The 16835-nt window shown below is 52.7% G+C and overlaps 1 protein-coding gene across 1 annotated transcript in view; it reads left to right on the top strand.

The window, feature by feature from the left end:
• LOC147630522 (uncharacterized) overlaps positions 1–16835 on the top strand; it is a 115953-nt gene that overhangs the window by 60642 nt on the left and 38476 nt on the right. Inside the window, exon 3 of the mRNA XM_086810823.1 lies at positions 3825–3930. Within this exon, the coding sequence (XP_086666949.1) occupies positions 3825–3930 (106 nt within the window). The remainder of the gene's footprint in view (positions 1–3824; positions 3931–16835) is intronic.

Raw genomic sequence — 16835 nt, 5'->3', positions numbered from 1 at the left:
GTGTTACAGAGAAGGTTGCAGGAGCTGGGCCCTAACATAGTTGTCCTCGAACATACTAAGGGGGGCCCATCACCGTTGAGGGGTTGCTGAGGTAAACGCTCGAAACGGTTCATTTTCTAACACAATCGTATTGTCCTGGATCCTGCCAGCCTGGCACGCTTGTTGGCACCGCTCTGCCTTGGAAGGCGGCTAGCCGTTCCACCTCGGGCTAGCGGTCTGCCACTCTCTTGCGCCGTTCTCAATAACTGGGGGCTTGTGTCACGACCCTGTGTTTTTCTCTGGACAGTATGCAGGTGTGCACGGGGACATGGTGGACAGTGTGAATGGCATCAGATTTGAGTTAAAAAGGGAGCCCATGTGTGGACAACCCCAAGTGTGAAGGGGGCCAAGTGATGAAAGTTCTCTCTCATAACTCATGGGGACAAAGGGGTTTGGAGGGGACAAAGGTTTAAAAGCCTTTAAAAATAAAAGAACCCCTTTTAGGGGATAATCGTGGCTTTTATGCTTTTTATGGGGGCCTATACTTTTTTTAGAGAGAGAGTCGAGCTGCAGTTTTCAGCCGTGTGTGCTTTTTCGCTGAGGAGGGGCTGTTCGGCAGGGTACACAAGAGAGCACGTTGTACTCTTTCTCTCTCACAGGTGTCTGTAAAGGGCACGGCAGGAGACAGAGGCATGCTGGCAGTTACAGGGCTGCGGGAGGCGGACAGTGCTGGTGCAGGCTGCAAGGTCCCTTTGTGCGCAGGCAGCTACAGGGCTGCTGGAGGTGGAAAGAGCTGGCGGCTGGACTGCATGTAGGTCCTGGGGATGGTGGAAAAGCAGTGGGCTGGACGGGCTGCGACGCTGGCTGATTCTCTCTCCAGGCACACAGTTGGGCAGCAACGCTGGCTGGTTCTCTCTCTGGGCACACAGTCGGGCTGCAGCACACAGCACACACAGGCTTTTCCCTCTTTGCAACAAGCTGGCAGGTTGGTAGGGCAACACGCACAGTCTCTCTCTTTCTCTCTCTCTCTCTCTCTTTCTTTTGGAAGGAGGCGTGCAGAAGGAGGCGATTAGTCGGGACTGTTTTGAGGACAGTTTATGGGCTGTTTTTGTTTGGCTGCAAATTCAGCTATGTGCTTGGGTTTTTGGCTGCAAGTACAAGGTCATTTGGTTATGTTTCTTGGCATGGGAGTGATGCAAGCTCGCATGGCTGCGTGCTCATGGAGCAGATTGTTTTCTTCCTGCTAGAAAGGAACAGTGGGACCTACAGTTATGGGCATCTCTATGTTGCCAGATGTTTCATGAGGGAACAAGTAACTAGATGTATGCCGTTGTTGGCCCTGTTGGTGAATGGTGCTATGAATGGTTCTGTATGGAAACAGGACAGAAGTTTCAAAGGGAAACATGCCTAAGGGTTTCATGTGGAAACAGGTCGTAGGTTTCTCGAGGAAACACGTTTTTTGGTTTCTCCAGGAGATAGGTCACATGCAGGCAGAAGGTACAGGAATGGACACATGCTTGGTATAGCCTTGCTACTGGTTGGACAGGGGACAGGGGACAGGGAATCCATGACAGAGATGGATAGTACCCTTGGAAGGTAGAGAGGGTTGGTACAGGTGTGTCGACTATATGGTATGCTGTGCTGTGATACGAGTTCTCTTTTGAGAGATAGTTTGGGAGTCTGTGTTGTGATGCAGAAGCACTGGATGTGTCAGGGTGTGATGCTGTTCATAGTGTGAGAGGCTATGGATGGTTGTGGCAGCCTTGATCATGGGAGAAAGCTTCTGTATGCAGACTCAATGTGAGAGAGTCTTTCGACATGAACAATGGCTGGACTTGTTTGTGGATGTCGAGTGGACAAGAAGCCAGGATGCAGGTTCTTTTGCAGGCTTCAGGGGTTCTACTGTGACGGCTGAGTTCCCAGCCTTATTGTAATCAAAGCTCTTATAATCAATTAAAGAAATACCGCAAGGGGCGCCACTGCGTTTTGGGTCCAATCGGTGTCCGTGTACTGTTAGCAGGAGCACTCTAGCTCCCCCTGTTTGTTTTCTTTTTCTAGGTCCTCAATGGCGTTGAAGTGTTTTATGTGTGAGTGTTTGTTTCACCGCCCGTCAGGCCGGTTTCAGCTTGTGTCCCTGAGTTGGGGCCACGGGGCGGAAAATTGGAGGCCGCCGCCTGGACTGCCGATGGGGACAAGCTCTAGGAGGCCAGAGTACTCAACTCTCTACAAAATAGGGTTCCCCCGTAGACCAGGGAGAAGAATGGAGTGAGGCACTGACTCTGGGGAGGCAATGCATATACGGAGGGATGGAATCCGAGCCATCTGAGAAAGAAAAGAAGCGGCGGTGGGGCGGATTCCATCTCTCTTCCGATAGCATGAGCTATCACCGGGAGGTGAGGAAGGTATTCCTTCCTAAGACCTAGAAAATGGACTGTCACACAGGAAAGCCTGAGACGCAAGCCAAAGGATTGGACGTCTGCAGGTGAATAGAACTCAACCTTATACTAGCCAATGAATGTCGGTGATCTTTCTAAGCGCACCAAGAAGGCTTGCCTGTAAATAGATCCCTGAACTATCCGCATGCCGTATGGCTACCAATCTTGCATCAGAAAAGGATAGGCAAGGGACGGCGGCCTCAGTCAAGGATGATGGAGTGGCTGCCATGGAGTCCTAGGGGTTCAAGACCAGAAGATGCCGAAACTTGCTACAGATAAAGAAACCCCAAGAGCTGTAAACCCCTGACCGGGAAGATAGGAGAGGCAAGGCGAGGGCATGCAGTCAGATGGGCTGCCGGCTAGGAGAATGGGGACTGCAGGTGCGCAGGGGGTAAGTGGGAGATCCAGCTCACTCACGTTGCTCGATGGAGGAAGGATGTCTTTAATGGCAAGGTTCTAGTTTGTTGTTTTGTGGACCTCACAAAGGCCTTTGATATTGTGCCCTTTAGAACCCTATGGATGATAATGGAAAACATTGGGAGCCACTTAGCATGCACAATAACAGTTGTCCGCCTTTACGAGGATGTGAGATTTCAGCTCAGAACAAAACACGGGTCGTGCAACCCCTTTTTAGCAATATGGAGGTCACGCAACGCTGCCAATTCTATGCATAGACAAACTATCTGTTAGAATGAACTTCGCATGTGAGGAAAGTAATGTTGGACGTGAAAGTGGGAAATATGCATTATGCATTTTTGTTACTCATTTATTCATATGATGCGGTTCTCTTGCACTCACACAAGAGGGTCTACAAGTGTTGAAAAATGTCTTTCAATCATGTAAGTGCAGTGGCTATTGGTAAAACAAAGACAATGATTACCAAAGCCTAAATAGATTTCATCTGCCACATATCCTGGGCAAGAAATTGAAGTAGATGAGTAGTTTAATACTTGGGCATCAAGAGACCATCAAATCGTAAGCGGCATGAAGGCATGATTGAGGTAGGTTGGACAATTTACCATACCTTGGAAAATAAAGGCAGTCATGGAGGTGTTTGCAGACGGCACACGTCCTATGGAGGTTAAGATCACTATTCCATACCCCATTTTGTTATTGTAAATCGTGCCATTGGAAATATCTGCCTTTGAAAGAGTGTACAGCTATATCTCAAAAGCGAAGCTTATCTCTAGCAACAGGTTATCAAAGGCTTGCAAAGAATTGGGATCCAAGCCAAAAAAGTAATTCGCCGAAGCCTTACATTAGGATGGGTTCTTGGTATACACTCCTGGTTTAAAGGACAACCCTCTGGAAACCGTGAAGTTGTAAATCATCAGATTTTATCCTGATTCTACTTGTGAAATCATCCACGTTTTAATTCTGTCTTTTGTTTCATGTGTTTCCTTGGTGCAGGTAACCAACAAGGTTTTGCCAATAAGCACTTATGGCATGCTGGCTTTTACATTCCTGGCAGCGCCTGCATGCGAGTGTGTTCCTTATAAGAGGGTCATCATTTTTGGTACGTGAACCAGTCTACTCAAACATGAAATTGGAGCATATCTAGGATCACAATACATCCACATGGAATTATATATGTGAATGTGGTTTTTTGGACGTGCATCTTGAAGTGGAGTCTGCAAAATAAGATATATGTTTGGGGCAGGGACCTTTTCATGCATAGGTAGGTTGCACTATGCAGATAGCAAGATCTTTTAGCCAAGTTGAACTCAACGGCCACCTGTACTTTTGGTTTATGACTTTCATTGATCGAGCTGGAGAGGTTTCGAAGGTGCTGCCTTTACCTAGAGCTCCTACAAAAACCATAAGAGGTGTGATGGCGGAGTTTGAAGTTGTCCCTAGGGCTTGAATACGTGAATCTAAGGGGGATCAAAGTGGTGTCTATAAGCCATGATTAATTAAGAGACTAATGAAACACTTAATCACGAATAAGAAGCTTCAATGATAGCACAAATAAGACTCTAATCACATTGCTTACATCATCTGGAATCTACCCTTTGACCTTTCATGCTCATCTTTTACAATCACCAAATAACCTTAGAGCAATATTGTGGAGAACCCTTTGCCTCCCCTCGCACAACAATGGACACACGCCTCCCCTCAAATGTCACATACACATGGGTGAACACCTGCCAATCCTACACATGCACGCCCGATATTTCAACACCTCCCCTTCAGAGATATGTGTCCCTCAACATGCTGTCTTGGGGAGGCACAACAAATGGATAACACACACGCCTCCCCTCAAATGTCAAATACACATGGGTGAACACCTGCGGCTCCTACACATGTACACCCAATATTTCAACACCTCCTTTTCAGGGATGCATGTCCCTCGACATGCCATGTCCTGGTCCCTATAATATTGCTACTGTCCTCTAGTGCAAGAGATGGGCATGAGCTACTCAGTGGTACTTCTTGATGCTTGATGCAAATCCAAGTGAGGGCCAACACAGTGTCTGAAATTTCTTGCGTATAGCAGAAAAAATTCCTTATTGCTCATCAAGTGCTAGCTCTCTCTTAATGCTGCTCTGTTGATTGCTCAAGATGAGCTGTTTGCTGAAATGGGAGCCACCATATTCTCTCTGGCCAACATAGTGTTTGATAATTTCTTGCGTGTAGTGGAAAACATTCCTTATTACTCATGAAGTGCTAGCTCTCTGTTATTGTTGCTCTGTTGCCCAAGATGAGCTGTTTGGTGAAATGGGTGCCACCATTCTCTCCATCGGACATGATTTGGAGCATGATCGCTCTTTATGAGTCAGTCACAAGATGGGTGAGAGCCTGAGGAGGGATGCCACAAGAGATCTCTAGTAGTATTGGGGTGGGCTGCCCTTCAACATCCACTCTCTCTCTTTTTTTTTTCCCCCCAGAAAAGAGACTTCTATTAAGCATGAAAAAATTTTACAAGAAGGGGTAAATCTCAACCAATCAGATGCCTTGTGCTGCCAGCAAGACCCCATATGAGAGAGAGTGAAAAAAATGCCATGATCCCATTCTCTCATGAATTGGCCATGTTTCCTCTCTGCAGCTCTCGAAGATCCCTGAATCTTGGTCCAAGTGGCCATAAGCGTGTGGATAAAATCACACCATATTCTGCAAATGCACTGTGTATCTTAAACTAAAGTGTCCTCCATGGCCTCGGTGCATGATCCATGTACGAGTGCCACAACATCCACCAAAAATCTCCGTACATGTCAAGGGTGTAGAAGTAGGGACTCTCTAGATTTGTCCCAGAACCAAGTGTCTGGTGTTCCGCATAGTGTAACTGAAGAAGGGCATGCTTTTCATGGGGTTAAAGGCATCCCTCTACTCCCACTCACATGGGTCCTAGTGCAAGTATCTGATAGGACACCTATCATATGATAGGACACCTATCATATAACCAGAGGCTCCAAGAGTTTGTAATCATCCCTTGAGTTGGATCAATATAGATGTGCTTCCCTATGCTGCCCACCACTCTCACTGGCTGGACCACCAGACCCTCAATGATATCTTTCTCAAGACTTCTCTCCAAGAGCCATCTATCTTGAATGGAGTAAAAGACTGGTACATTGTCCTCAACCGAATTGGGAAGGCACATGACTTGAATAGGTACCCTTTTCCCTAAAAATACCCCAAACCATAAGTGATGAGGCCCTTCCACACCAGCGGTTAGGTATGACTGAATTCATCTGCATAATCCTCTGACTAGTGCCTCTCAAGTGCTGGGTGCGAAGAATTCTCTCATCCTCCATGAGTCTCAAGAGCCTCTTCCAATCCAACAGTGAGGGGAGAAGAGTCGCCCAAGCAGCCCACTGGATATGTGTGCCATGTGGTTGCTCGAACAGGTCTACTTAATTCATCCAAGATCAAGTCATTCCAGAGAATGGGCTGCACATAAGCCTCCTCAATTGACAGTGGAGGAATATGAACTAAAAAGCTCCTCATGCAATCCCAGGCTCGCAGAAGAAATCTCACCAAGCGCGAAGAAGGTGGTTGGTGCTCTGCATCCGAGAAGATAAAAGGTGGGCTGTAAATCCATTCACCTCACTCAATCAGAATGCACCTCGTAATCTATTGCAAAAGAAAGTCCTTCCAAGGCTCAATGCCGGGAAGAAATCCTCCGACTAACAGCTTACACAGTAAAGCCTTACATTACACCTCCGGGTCAATGATGTTTGATCCTCCCTCTTGCTTAGGCATAATAATGGCATCCCAATGCACTCTTGCCTTGGTGTGTACAATGCCATCTAATCCTTACCAACAAAGGAAGTTTGGAATGAGCTCACGAAGCTGACCAATGCATCCTTGATGAAAAACCCAGCACAACGTGATAAAGCAAGTAATCGCTAGCAGCACTTGGTTAGCGACCAGGGCTCTAGAGGCCAAATCAAGCTTCCAGCTATTCCAATGCTGAAGTTGGCTCTTAATGCTCATGAGGACATGAGCGAATTGCTGTGCAGGTGAGATGTCAATGCCAACCTGACAACCAAGGTATCTGGTAGTGCATTCTCTCTCAATCCAAGTAAACCCCTGTCACGTGCATCCTGCACTTGGATGCCACGTGGACAATTCTGTATAATAGGTGTAGGACTTGGAGTGGAAGCTGGTCCCATGCGAGCCCCACTCCGGGACGAGTTAGCCAAGGCTCCACTCTAAGCATCCAAGGTCAGGTGTACAAGTCTAGTACATGGTCTTGGTCAGGTGTGCAAGTCCCACACGTGAAGCAGTGGTGGTCTGTACTGTGAGTCACCCTTTGGATTGATGGTAGGCGTTCCGGGTGTTCGGCTTGTAGCCAGATACTTGGCATCTAGGTCTTAGAGCATGTAGATGCATGTAGGAGAAGGGGGCAGCCCTTTGGACTACCCCAGAAAAGGGTGTGTAGCGCTTGCCTATCAAGAGAGCACTCCTTGTGGGCCAACCGAGGGGCCATGGAGGCCCATGTTCATTGCCCAACAGCCAGCATGACTAGGGCATGTTGTCGGCCAGCACTAGGGGGCCTTGGACAGCAAGGCGGCCAGCGTGTCGGCCAGCATCTGTGGCCTGGGCAGCCCAGTCGGCCAGCCTTGTGGCCTGGCCAGATTGCTGGCTAGCCCATGGGCAGCCAGCCCAGCAAGGCGGCCAGCCTTGGTCAGGCTGGACAGCACAGCAGAAAGGCGGCTAACTTCTCGTGTGAAAGGCACCTATTAAAAGGGTCATGATTTCAGGTCATGGAGAATATCAACAGGCCGACGCCTGCTTTCCTCCACTGACCAGCATTAGATGAGACTATAAAAGCATAGGTTTGCATTTCAGTTCAGCATCTCATAATTCACAAAGGGGTTGAAGAGTTCCAAGGGCGAGGACAGCCAAGGTGAAGGTCGAAGGTCAAACAAGAGGTCATCAGATCTACAGATATTTGCGTTATTTATTCATCATTCTAATCAGAAACACCTCGGACTCACTCCCCTGGAAATCCCATCCTACCCATCATCTCTCCAGAAATCCCCAATCTACTTTTTCATAGGCTTTCTTGAATCAAGAAGAACAATAAGATCCTGTTGACACATCCTAGCCAAAAAGCAGTCGCCCCCCAGAAAGTGAAGAATGCTCTGATCCTGAACCATGTATAAAGTTAGGAAGGGCTGCAATCGCTGGCTGATGGCCTTGGCCAGAATTTGTATGCAGTCCCCGGTGGGTCTCCACTACCGAATCTCCATGTGCATCCAAAGATATGGGGCCACCCATGAGAAGAGAATTGAAAAAATATGTGGCAATGGCTCTCACAACTGCTGCGGGGGGCGTGGGGGGGGGGGATTCTGTAACAATGGATCCATCCTAGCCTTGCAACGTGTGGTACCATCTCTCAACCGGTGCGGGCCTGCAATCTCAAAAAAATCCCTAGTGACCTTGTCTCCTGCCTACGTCCAAAAGGAGGCTTTGTCATGGTATTTGTACTCCACCCTCTGCTCCTCTATGGATCTGAGCTGTGTACGGGTGGCAACCAACTGCAACTCAATCCACGGGCTATCAAGTGCACTCTTGTGAAGCCGCTATAAGGAAGCTAGGCCTCGGCGAATGCTCCTCTCTTGCTCTTGGAAGCCAGCCACTCTTCTCTGCTCTACCTCCTGTTGCCTCTTGTAATAAACTGCAATCCTCTCCAAGGCCTGCATCCAAGGCCTGCCTCTCCCAAATCTCCTCTATCCTGCTGCATATCTGAGGGTCCTGGATGAGGCTATTAGGGATCGAGGGTGCTTAAATGTCTGCCTTCCAGGGGTCCTCTAGGGAAAGAATAAAAAGCGATCTAATTTGGATAGGTTAAGGCGAGAGAAGGTGTTCTTCAGTGTGGCCTAGTCCGCCAAGTGGTCAGTTGGAAAAATTGACTGAACCACTTGTCTGGAGAGCCTTCTAGAGTGGACAGTAAGAGTAGCAAGAAGGTATCCCTCTGCTCAAGCCTCGGCTCTTGCACATAGAGATGAACTGCCCGATGTGGTCATCTACATCTTTTTTTTTTTTTTTCCGGAGAAAAGATCCTTTCATTAGTTATATAAAAACGCCCGTAGGGCTACAAAAGATCTCTCCTGCTCATAAGAGAACCAGAGCAGTGAATACAGCAAGGCAGCCCGGGAGACTCTCCCTAGGTGCTGCTAAATACAAGCATCAGTACAAAGGACTGAGGGGCTAAATCATACAATAGGAGGGGGGAAAAGCCAAACAGGTGTCCTGTAATGCCAACGGGGGGATCCCGTGTGTAAGGTATAGAACGGGCCGCTGCGCCAGGTGGTGTGAAAGGCCTGGTGCCGCAAGATCGCCTCATCCGAGTCGCCCTGGATGCGGTCATACTGTCCTCGCAGGGTGTGGATCAACTCCTGCCAAATCCCCCGTATAGTCTCTGCTGGTGGCTCCAGTCTCCCCTCAAAGGCCGTGAAACACTGGGCCCTCCAGGTGAACCAGATGGTGAGGCTGCTGAGAAGCTCCCATCGTAAATCCCTCTCCTGTGTCCAGTTGGCGGACGAGAAATCCATTGATGGAACCAGGCGAGGCTGGCCCCTAATGAATCTGATGGCCTGACTGTCCTCATAGCCCATAGCCTTGACGAAGTCGACCAAGCAGCGGCACCCCACGTAAACATACCCTCTGGAGAGAGGGGGGCCAGAATACGCAACATCCGCAGCCAAATCTGCTGCGCCTGAGGGCAATCCCATAGGCAATGTCTCTGTGTCTCCATAGGGTGGCCGCATCGGACGCAGGCCGCCGGAAGATCGCTGTAAACAAGCCAGGTGCCAACTGCTGAGCCCCTGCCAGCCATTGGAAAGTTGAGATCCTGCGGGCCTGTCGACTAGCCCAGAGCCGAGCCCAAAAATCCTCCAGGAACTCCTGTGAGAGTCCCTGTAGCCGTTAGTGCCCCGCTGCAGCTGGAGATACCAACCTCCTCGCCGTCAAAATATGCGGCCCCAGCCGAACAGTGTACTGGAAAAAGGTGATCTCTGTGGCCTCAAGGGATCATAAGGATCATGCCACTCATACTCCCCAGGGTCCCACTCCAAGGGGCGCGTTGCATATGCCCATATGCGCCAATCCGGGAGCACATCTGCAGGGTCGGGGTCAATATGCCACTTTCGAGAAGCGGCGGCCACTACCCGTATCCTCTGAAAGGTGCACTCTGCAACCAAAGTCGACTCCACCTCCACTCTTTCAAGTCTGCCCTCATCCTGAATCTCATAGTAGAGGCATCTGCCATCCTCAGTGCTAGCTCTGACAGCAATCAGGATCTCCAACTGTGTAAAGGCTCCCATGCACCGTGGGGCCACTAGCTCGAAAGGCGTGAACCATTACTCTGTGAGTGCCTCCTGAATATCATCCCTCATAATCAACCCCCCTCTGAAGTGACTCAGCCTCTCCACCTGGATCTCCTCTGGGAGACTGCAGAAGGCCTGCCAGTCTCCAAAACTACGTGCTGGGCCTGCCGCTAAAGGTCCCCAGGCTAGACGAGGCTGAGAACCCAACATATGACCCTGCTCTGTGCGAACCGCTGGGCTCCAGATGAGCGGCTGTCTGGCCCGCTCCTCAACACAAGAAGGATGTCGCTGAGAGAGCCCCGGTCTCAACAGCTCCCAAGCTCTCAGGATGCTCAAAGCAAATCTGTCCTCCCATCCTCTACTGAGGCCTGTCCTCCTCATCCCTATGAAGATCCAGCGAATCTCTGGTGCCCAAGTGCCCCCTGCTGGGGGAGCCCGAGCCTGCAGCCGCTGCAAGAGAAGCTCTTTCCATGGCTTTGTGCCTGGAATCATCCCCCGAACAATAAGCTTCCCCAATAAGGCTCTACTCTGATCGACTGGATCTATAATGCCCAAGCCTCCCTGAGCCAGCGGAAGTGTAATAACTACCCATGCTACCTTTGCCCGGGCTGGCTGACCGTCCCGCCCAGACCAAAGAAAGTTCCTGATTAGCCTCTGTACCTGGCTGATACAAGAGCTCAAAAAGATCCAGCAAGACGTAATGTACCACATGGTCGCTAACAGCACCTGATTTGCCACCACCACCCTCCCAGCCAAGGATAGTCGAGCTGTACTCCAATACAAAAGCTTCTTCCGAATGCTCAGAAGAAGCGGGACAATCTGCTGTTTAGGTGACAAATCTAGTCCAATCTGGCATCCCAAATACCGCACTGCTGTGCCAGGAGGAATCCATCTAAAACGGGGGTCCGGGCTCCATGCCGGAGTGGGAGCGCTGCTGATCCAAAAGGCCATTGTCTTGCGCCAATTGATCAATGCTCCCGAAGTTGCACTAAAAACCTGGAGCGACTGCTCTGCCCGAAGAAGATTGGCCTCTTGGCCATGCAAAAATAAGCCCGTGTCGTTAGCAAACTCAGCATCGAGCAGGTCCTCCCCCCGGATTGGGAGCTGGAGTCCTCTCAAACCAACCTCCTCTGCCGTCAAATACATGCTCATAGCCTCCGCAAAGAAGAGAAAAAGAAAAGGGGCGAGGGGACACCCCTGACGGACTGATCTGGTCAGCTCAAATCTCGGCCCCCGTCCTCCTGCAATCAACACCTGGCTACGAGCTGTGGAATACAGAGCCGCCACCCCTCTAATCCAACCTGGCTCAAAGCCCCCAGACGAAGCATAGTGCCCTCTAAGAAACCCCAATCAACTCTATCGTATGCCTTCTCAAAATCAAGAAGCATTACGACCAAGTCCTCACCAAGAAATCTAGCTCGGGCTGTCGCCTCCAAGAAAGTAAAGATGTTGTCAAGGATACTGCGCTCCTGTCTGGGTAGCATGAATCAACTCCCCCAGGAAGGGCTGGATCCTCAAACTCAAGGCCTTGGCTAAGACCTTGTAGACAGTATTGAGGATCGTAATAGGTCTCCAATGCCGAATATCATCTGGTACTCCCTCCCCCTTGGGGATAAGAAAGATCAAGCCCTCTGAAAAGCTCTGTGGCATCACCCCTGTGTCCAACACATACTGAAAGCCCCTGCGGAGGCCTGGCCCCAGAAGGTCCCAATAGCGCATAAAAAAGGCCGGTGTCAGTCCGTCCTCCCTTGGGCAACTATGTTGCGGCAGGACCCTCAAGGCCTCGGCAAGCTCAATCTCTGAAAGAGGCGCACCAAGAACTGTACGCATACGATCTGTGACCCTCCTCTGCACATGGGCCCACACAGTCTGCCTGCAAGCATCCCGATCCTCAGTGGCTGGCTCTGCTGAAAGCAGGTCTCTATAGAATGCAGTGGCAATGGCTCTGATCTCCCCGGGCTCAGTAGCGACCGATCCATCCGGCCTACCAAGCTGACTCACTCCTGCTCGAGCATGGCAGGGTCTAGTGATCTCAAAAAACTCCCCAGTCACTCTATCACCAAGCTGCGTCCACTGAGAGGCCTGACGAGACGATAGTAAAACTCATGTCTCTGCTCCTCTGCCTCTCTAACCTCCTGGCGTGCCTGGCTCAGCTGGGATGCCACCCACTCACATGTAGGCTGCTGCTCCTGAAGGCGCTGAAGAAGCGAAGCAAGGCCGCGTCTCAGCCGATGCTCCCGCTCGCGAATCTCTCCTAGCCGTGTCAAAGCTGCAGCGTGCAAAAAAGAGCTAAGCTCGATGAGTCCCTGGGCACATTGGCTGCTGCATCCTGGTCAGAGCACTGACTATCATGCCAGATCCTCTCAATGTCCTCAGTGAGACTGGGATCTGTAAGTACCCTCTCTGGGATCCTCAACTGCAAGCTGGGCTCCCGTGTCCTCTCCTCCAATGTCAAGATAACTGGCGCATGATCTGAAAATGAGGTGCCAGCGAGAATGCCGACGGAGCCCCCTCGCTCCCCTAACCAGTCGCCCACATAAAAGCGATCAATCTGTGATAGATTAGTCCCTCCCTGCCGGCGATCCAACCAAGAGAAACTAAGACTGTCCTGAGAGCGGGAGAAGGCCCCATGCTGCCATGCATCAGTGATCCTCAGTGACATGCAAAACCGGTCCCAAGCTGCAAGCTCCGTGCCGTGCACTGTAACATGACTGCCTCCCACCCTATTGGCCGGGTCCCCAAGCATGTTGAAGTCTCCCCCGACACACCAATGTGCGGCCTCTGGCAATGCATCCGTAACCTGGGTCGAGAACTCTGCTCTGGCACTAGCATGGTTGGGCGCATAGACGTTGAGCACGCCCAGTAGCTCATCATGCATCCTCAGAATGACATACTGTGCTCTACCAGGCACAATGATCCCTCGATCCACAATGGCCTGTCGCCATACATCTACAATGACCATGCATACTCCTCCCTGTCCACCCAAAGGACCAAACCCTGCAGACCAAAAGGTGTCCCATCTACCAGGCATCACCGAACCATATCTCCGGATCCTTCTCTCACCCAAGTGGTGCTCCTGCATCATCAAAATATCAATGCTGCCTCCAACCGGGCATCTTTGAAGCTCCTGCCTCAAGCAACGCGTATAAAATGTGCTCCGCCAAGGCCGTGTACATTCCATGAGATGATCCTCATGGATGATCTACTGAGGTGGGTGCTGTCTCAGCCGTATGGCGGGCCTTCGCAAGCGGCTTGGATGGAGAGTAGTCCCCATCCAAGCGGCTGCGAATCTGCCCACCCGGTGTATTGCAAGAATCACGCATCAGGCGCCAGTGGCTGTGGCCCATGGCGACTGCCTTCCGCTCTGACAGAGCAACCTCGTGTATACATACATATCCAGGGTCGCGTGCTAAGTCTGCCACTATGCGAACGACCAAATGACGAATCCCTGAGGCATCCACACTCCCGGGATCCAAGAAAAAATGAGCCAACTCCCATAGTCGGCCTATCACATCTGTCACCTCCAGATCACTCACATGATGAGAGAACTCAACTGCCTGAGTCTTCAAAGTGCTAAGAGCGAGCTCTAGAGTCCACTCCCGGTCGCATGGGCCACATAGAGGGAACGAGAAGGCCACCGCTGAATCAAGTGCCTCCTTACCGCGGGCCGGAGGTATCACTACATGAACTCGGATGGGTGCTGGCTCATGGGGACCCTCTGCTCCAAAAAGCCGTGTGAAGGTGTAATCAAAAGCCGCTGAGCGCTGTCTAATGCTGAGGCGACTCAGCCGACTGCGGATAGATGATATCCGTGAAGCCCGAATCGGCATGGTAGGTCTCCTCTGTGGTGCTCGAGCGAGGTCGGTGCTCATCGCCCTCCAGACTGCAGGTGAACGCCAGGGGACTGCGAGGGCCTCCCGAGAAGGTGAGGCGGGCGGGGGGGAGGAGGGGGGGGCGAGGGGGGTGGAGAGGGAGCCGCTACCGAAACCGGAGCGGGGACGGGGGGAGGCGAAGTTGGAAGCGAGGCGGTGGGAGGGGACGGGGGTGGGGGGGGTGAAGGAGGGGGTGCTGGCATCTCCTGGTCCTCAGTCGTCGCAAGGGTCTCCTCCTGGAGGGGAGCAAAGCTGTTCCTCACGGGAACCCAGTGATGCTGAGACTGTGGCTGCTGCTGTAGCGGTCTCTGGGCGTGCTGCTGTGGCTGTCTCCCTCGATGGCGCCCCTGTCCAGGCTGCCACTCCGAGGTCTCTGAGGCCTGAGGAGGTGTCCCGGAGGCAGCCTGCCGAGCCGCATGTGTGGGCGGGCCATCAGGGGCCTGCTGCTGTGGTGAGGGTCGGGGTCTCCTGCGAGGGCAGGCCTTGGCCAGATGACCGACCTGCCTGCAAATGAAGCACTGGTTTGGGAGCCCCGAGAACTCCACTCTCTGATCAATCCATCCCCCCCCTATCCTAGGTAGCTGAATGACCTTAGGAAGGGAGGAGATGTCAGACACCAAAACTCTGACAGAAGGTAGCCCAGCTGCTCCGGCCACCACTGAAGCTGCTGTGGGGCCAGTCTCTAGTACCAAGCCCACCAATGCTCCTAGCCTAGAGAGGAGTAGAAGATACTCCCGGCGGAGTCCAGGGAAGCAAACTGTAACATGGAAAAGGTGCTCTCCCTGCTCAGGCGCTGCTAGGTCAAAGCCATGCTGCCAAGGTCTGAAGAAAGCCCGAGCACCCCTGATGTCAAGGGGACTCATGGCTAGGACCTTGGCCACGCTTTGGGCGGTCTCGAACTCGATCTGGTAATGTCCACGTCCCAGTAGCTGTACGTCCAGGATCTTGCCCACATTTGCAAGAAGGCGGGCCTGGAGAAGATCCCGGATCTCCCCTCTGCTGGGGCGAGTGCCGACTATACGGCAGATGGTGGAATGAGCCTGGAGGCGTTCCACCTCTGCGGTGAGGCTCGCTTCCTCTTCTGGCGAAAGAGAAAGCCTGATGGGGGTGTCCTCAGGGGCGGGCGAGGGGGCTGCGGGGGTGTCCTCAGCAGGGGCGGGCGAGGGGGCTGCGAGGGAGTCCCTCTGAGGCGGGGCGGGAGGAGCCTCCATCAGAGTCTGAAGCTATGGCGAAGGCGAGGCGAAAGCCAAGATCTTGCAAGAACCGAGTTGCACACACAGTGGCGGAAGACGAAGGCCGGAGAAAAAAGGAAAAACCCCCCTGGGGGCAAAAATCAGCAAGAAAAGGGGGGGGGGGGAGCGAAGCGGCGAAGGAGTAGCCCTAGGGGGGGGGGGGGCAAGGGGTGGCGTGAGGAATGAGGGGGGCGCGAGGGGGCGAGCAGGCAAGTAGGCGGGGGGGCGCAGGTGTGCAGGTAGCGCGAGCAGGGAGGGGCGGGAGCTTTAGCAAGCCGGAGAGAACAGTCTTGGGTACACTATTGGTCATCTACATCTTAAGTTGTAGATCATCTAGTTTGGATTAGGCATCGGTTGTCTACCTTGCTCGCTGAAGCTCCCGCCCCTCCCTGCCCTCGCTACCTGCACACCTGCGCCCCCCCGCCTACCTGCCTGCTCGCCCCCTCGTGCCTCCCCTTGCCCCCCCCGCCTACCTTCGCTACTGCGCCCCCCTCCCTCGCTGCACTGCCCGCCGCCCCTCCTCGCCTTCGCGGCCCCCCCCTTCCTTTTCGCGCCCACCTCCCCTCTGCAGCGCCCCAACCCCCCCTCCGCCAGCTCTTTCTCCCCCCCCCACCCCCTCCTAGGGCTACTCCTTTGCCGCTTCGCCCCCCCCCCCCCTTTCTTGCTGATTTCTGCCCCCAGGGGGGGTTTTCCTTTTTTCTCCGGCCTTCGTCTTCCGCCTCTCTGTGTGCAGCTCGGTTCTTGCAGGATCTCCGCTTTCGCCTCGCCTTCGCCATAGCTTCAGACTCTGATGGAGGCTCCTCCCGCCCCGCCTCAGAGGGACTCCCCCGCAGCCCCCTCGCCCACTTCTGAAGACACCCCCATCAGGCTTTCTCTTTCGCCAGAAGAGAAAGTGAGCCTCACCGCAGAGGTGGAACGCCTCCAGGCTCATTGCACCATCTGCCGTATAGTCGGCACTCGCCCCAGTAGAGGGGAGATCCGGGATCTTCTCCAGGCCCGCCTTCTTGCAGATGTGGGCAAGATCCTAGACGTACAGCTACTGGGCCGTGGACATTACCAGATCGAGTTCGAGACCGCCCAAAGCGTGGCCAAGGTCCTAGCCATGAGTCCCCTTGACATCAGGGGTGCTCGGGCTTTCTTCAGGCCTTGGCAGCATGGCTTTGACCCAGCAGCGGCTGATGAGCAGGGAGAGCGCCTTTTCCATGTTACAGTTTGCTTCCCTGGACTCCGCCGGGAGTATCTTCCGCTCCTCTCTAGGCTAGGAGCATTGGTGGGCTCGGTACTAGAGACTGGCCCCACAGCAGCTTCAGTGGTGGCCAGAGCAGCTGGGCTACCTTCTGTCAGAGTTTTGGTGTCTGACATCTCCTCCCTTCCTAAGGTCATTCAGCTACCTAGGATAGGGGGGGATGGAATGATCAGAGAGTGGAGTTCTCGGGGCTCCCAAACCAGTGCTTCATTTGCAGGCAGGTCGGTCATCTGGCCAAGGCCTGCCCTCGCAGGAGACCCCGACCCTCACCACAGCAGCAGGCCCCTGATGGCCCG

Source organism: Cibotium barometz, chromosome 16, assembly GCF_041138505.1.
Source record: "Cibotium barometz isolate CiBa-2024 chromosome 16, ASM4113850v1, whole genome shotgun sequence".
NCBI classification, from domain to species: domain Eukaryota; kingdom Viridiplantae; phylum Streptophyta; class Polypodiopsida; order Cyatheales; family Cibotiaceae; genus Cibotium; species Cibotium barometz.
This window is presented reverse-complemented; position numbering and strand designations above follow the sequence as displayed.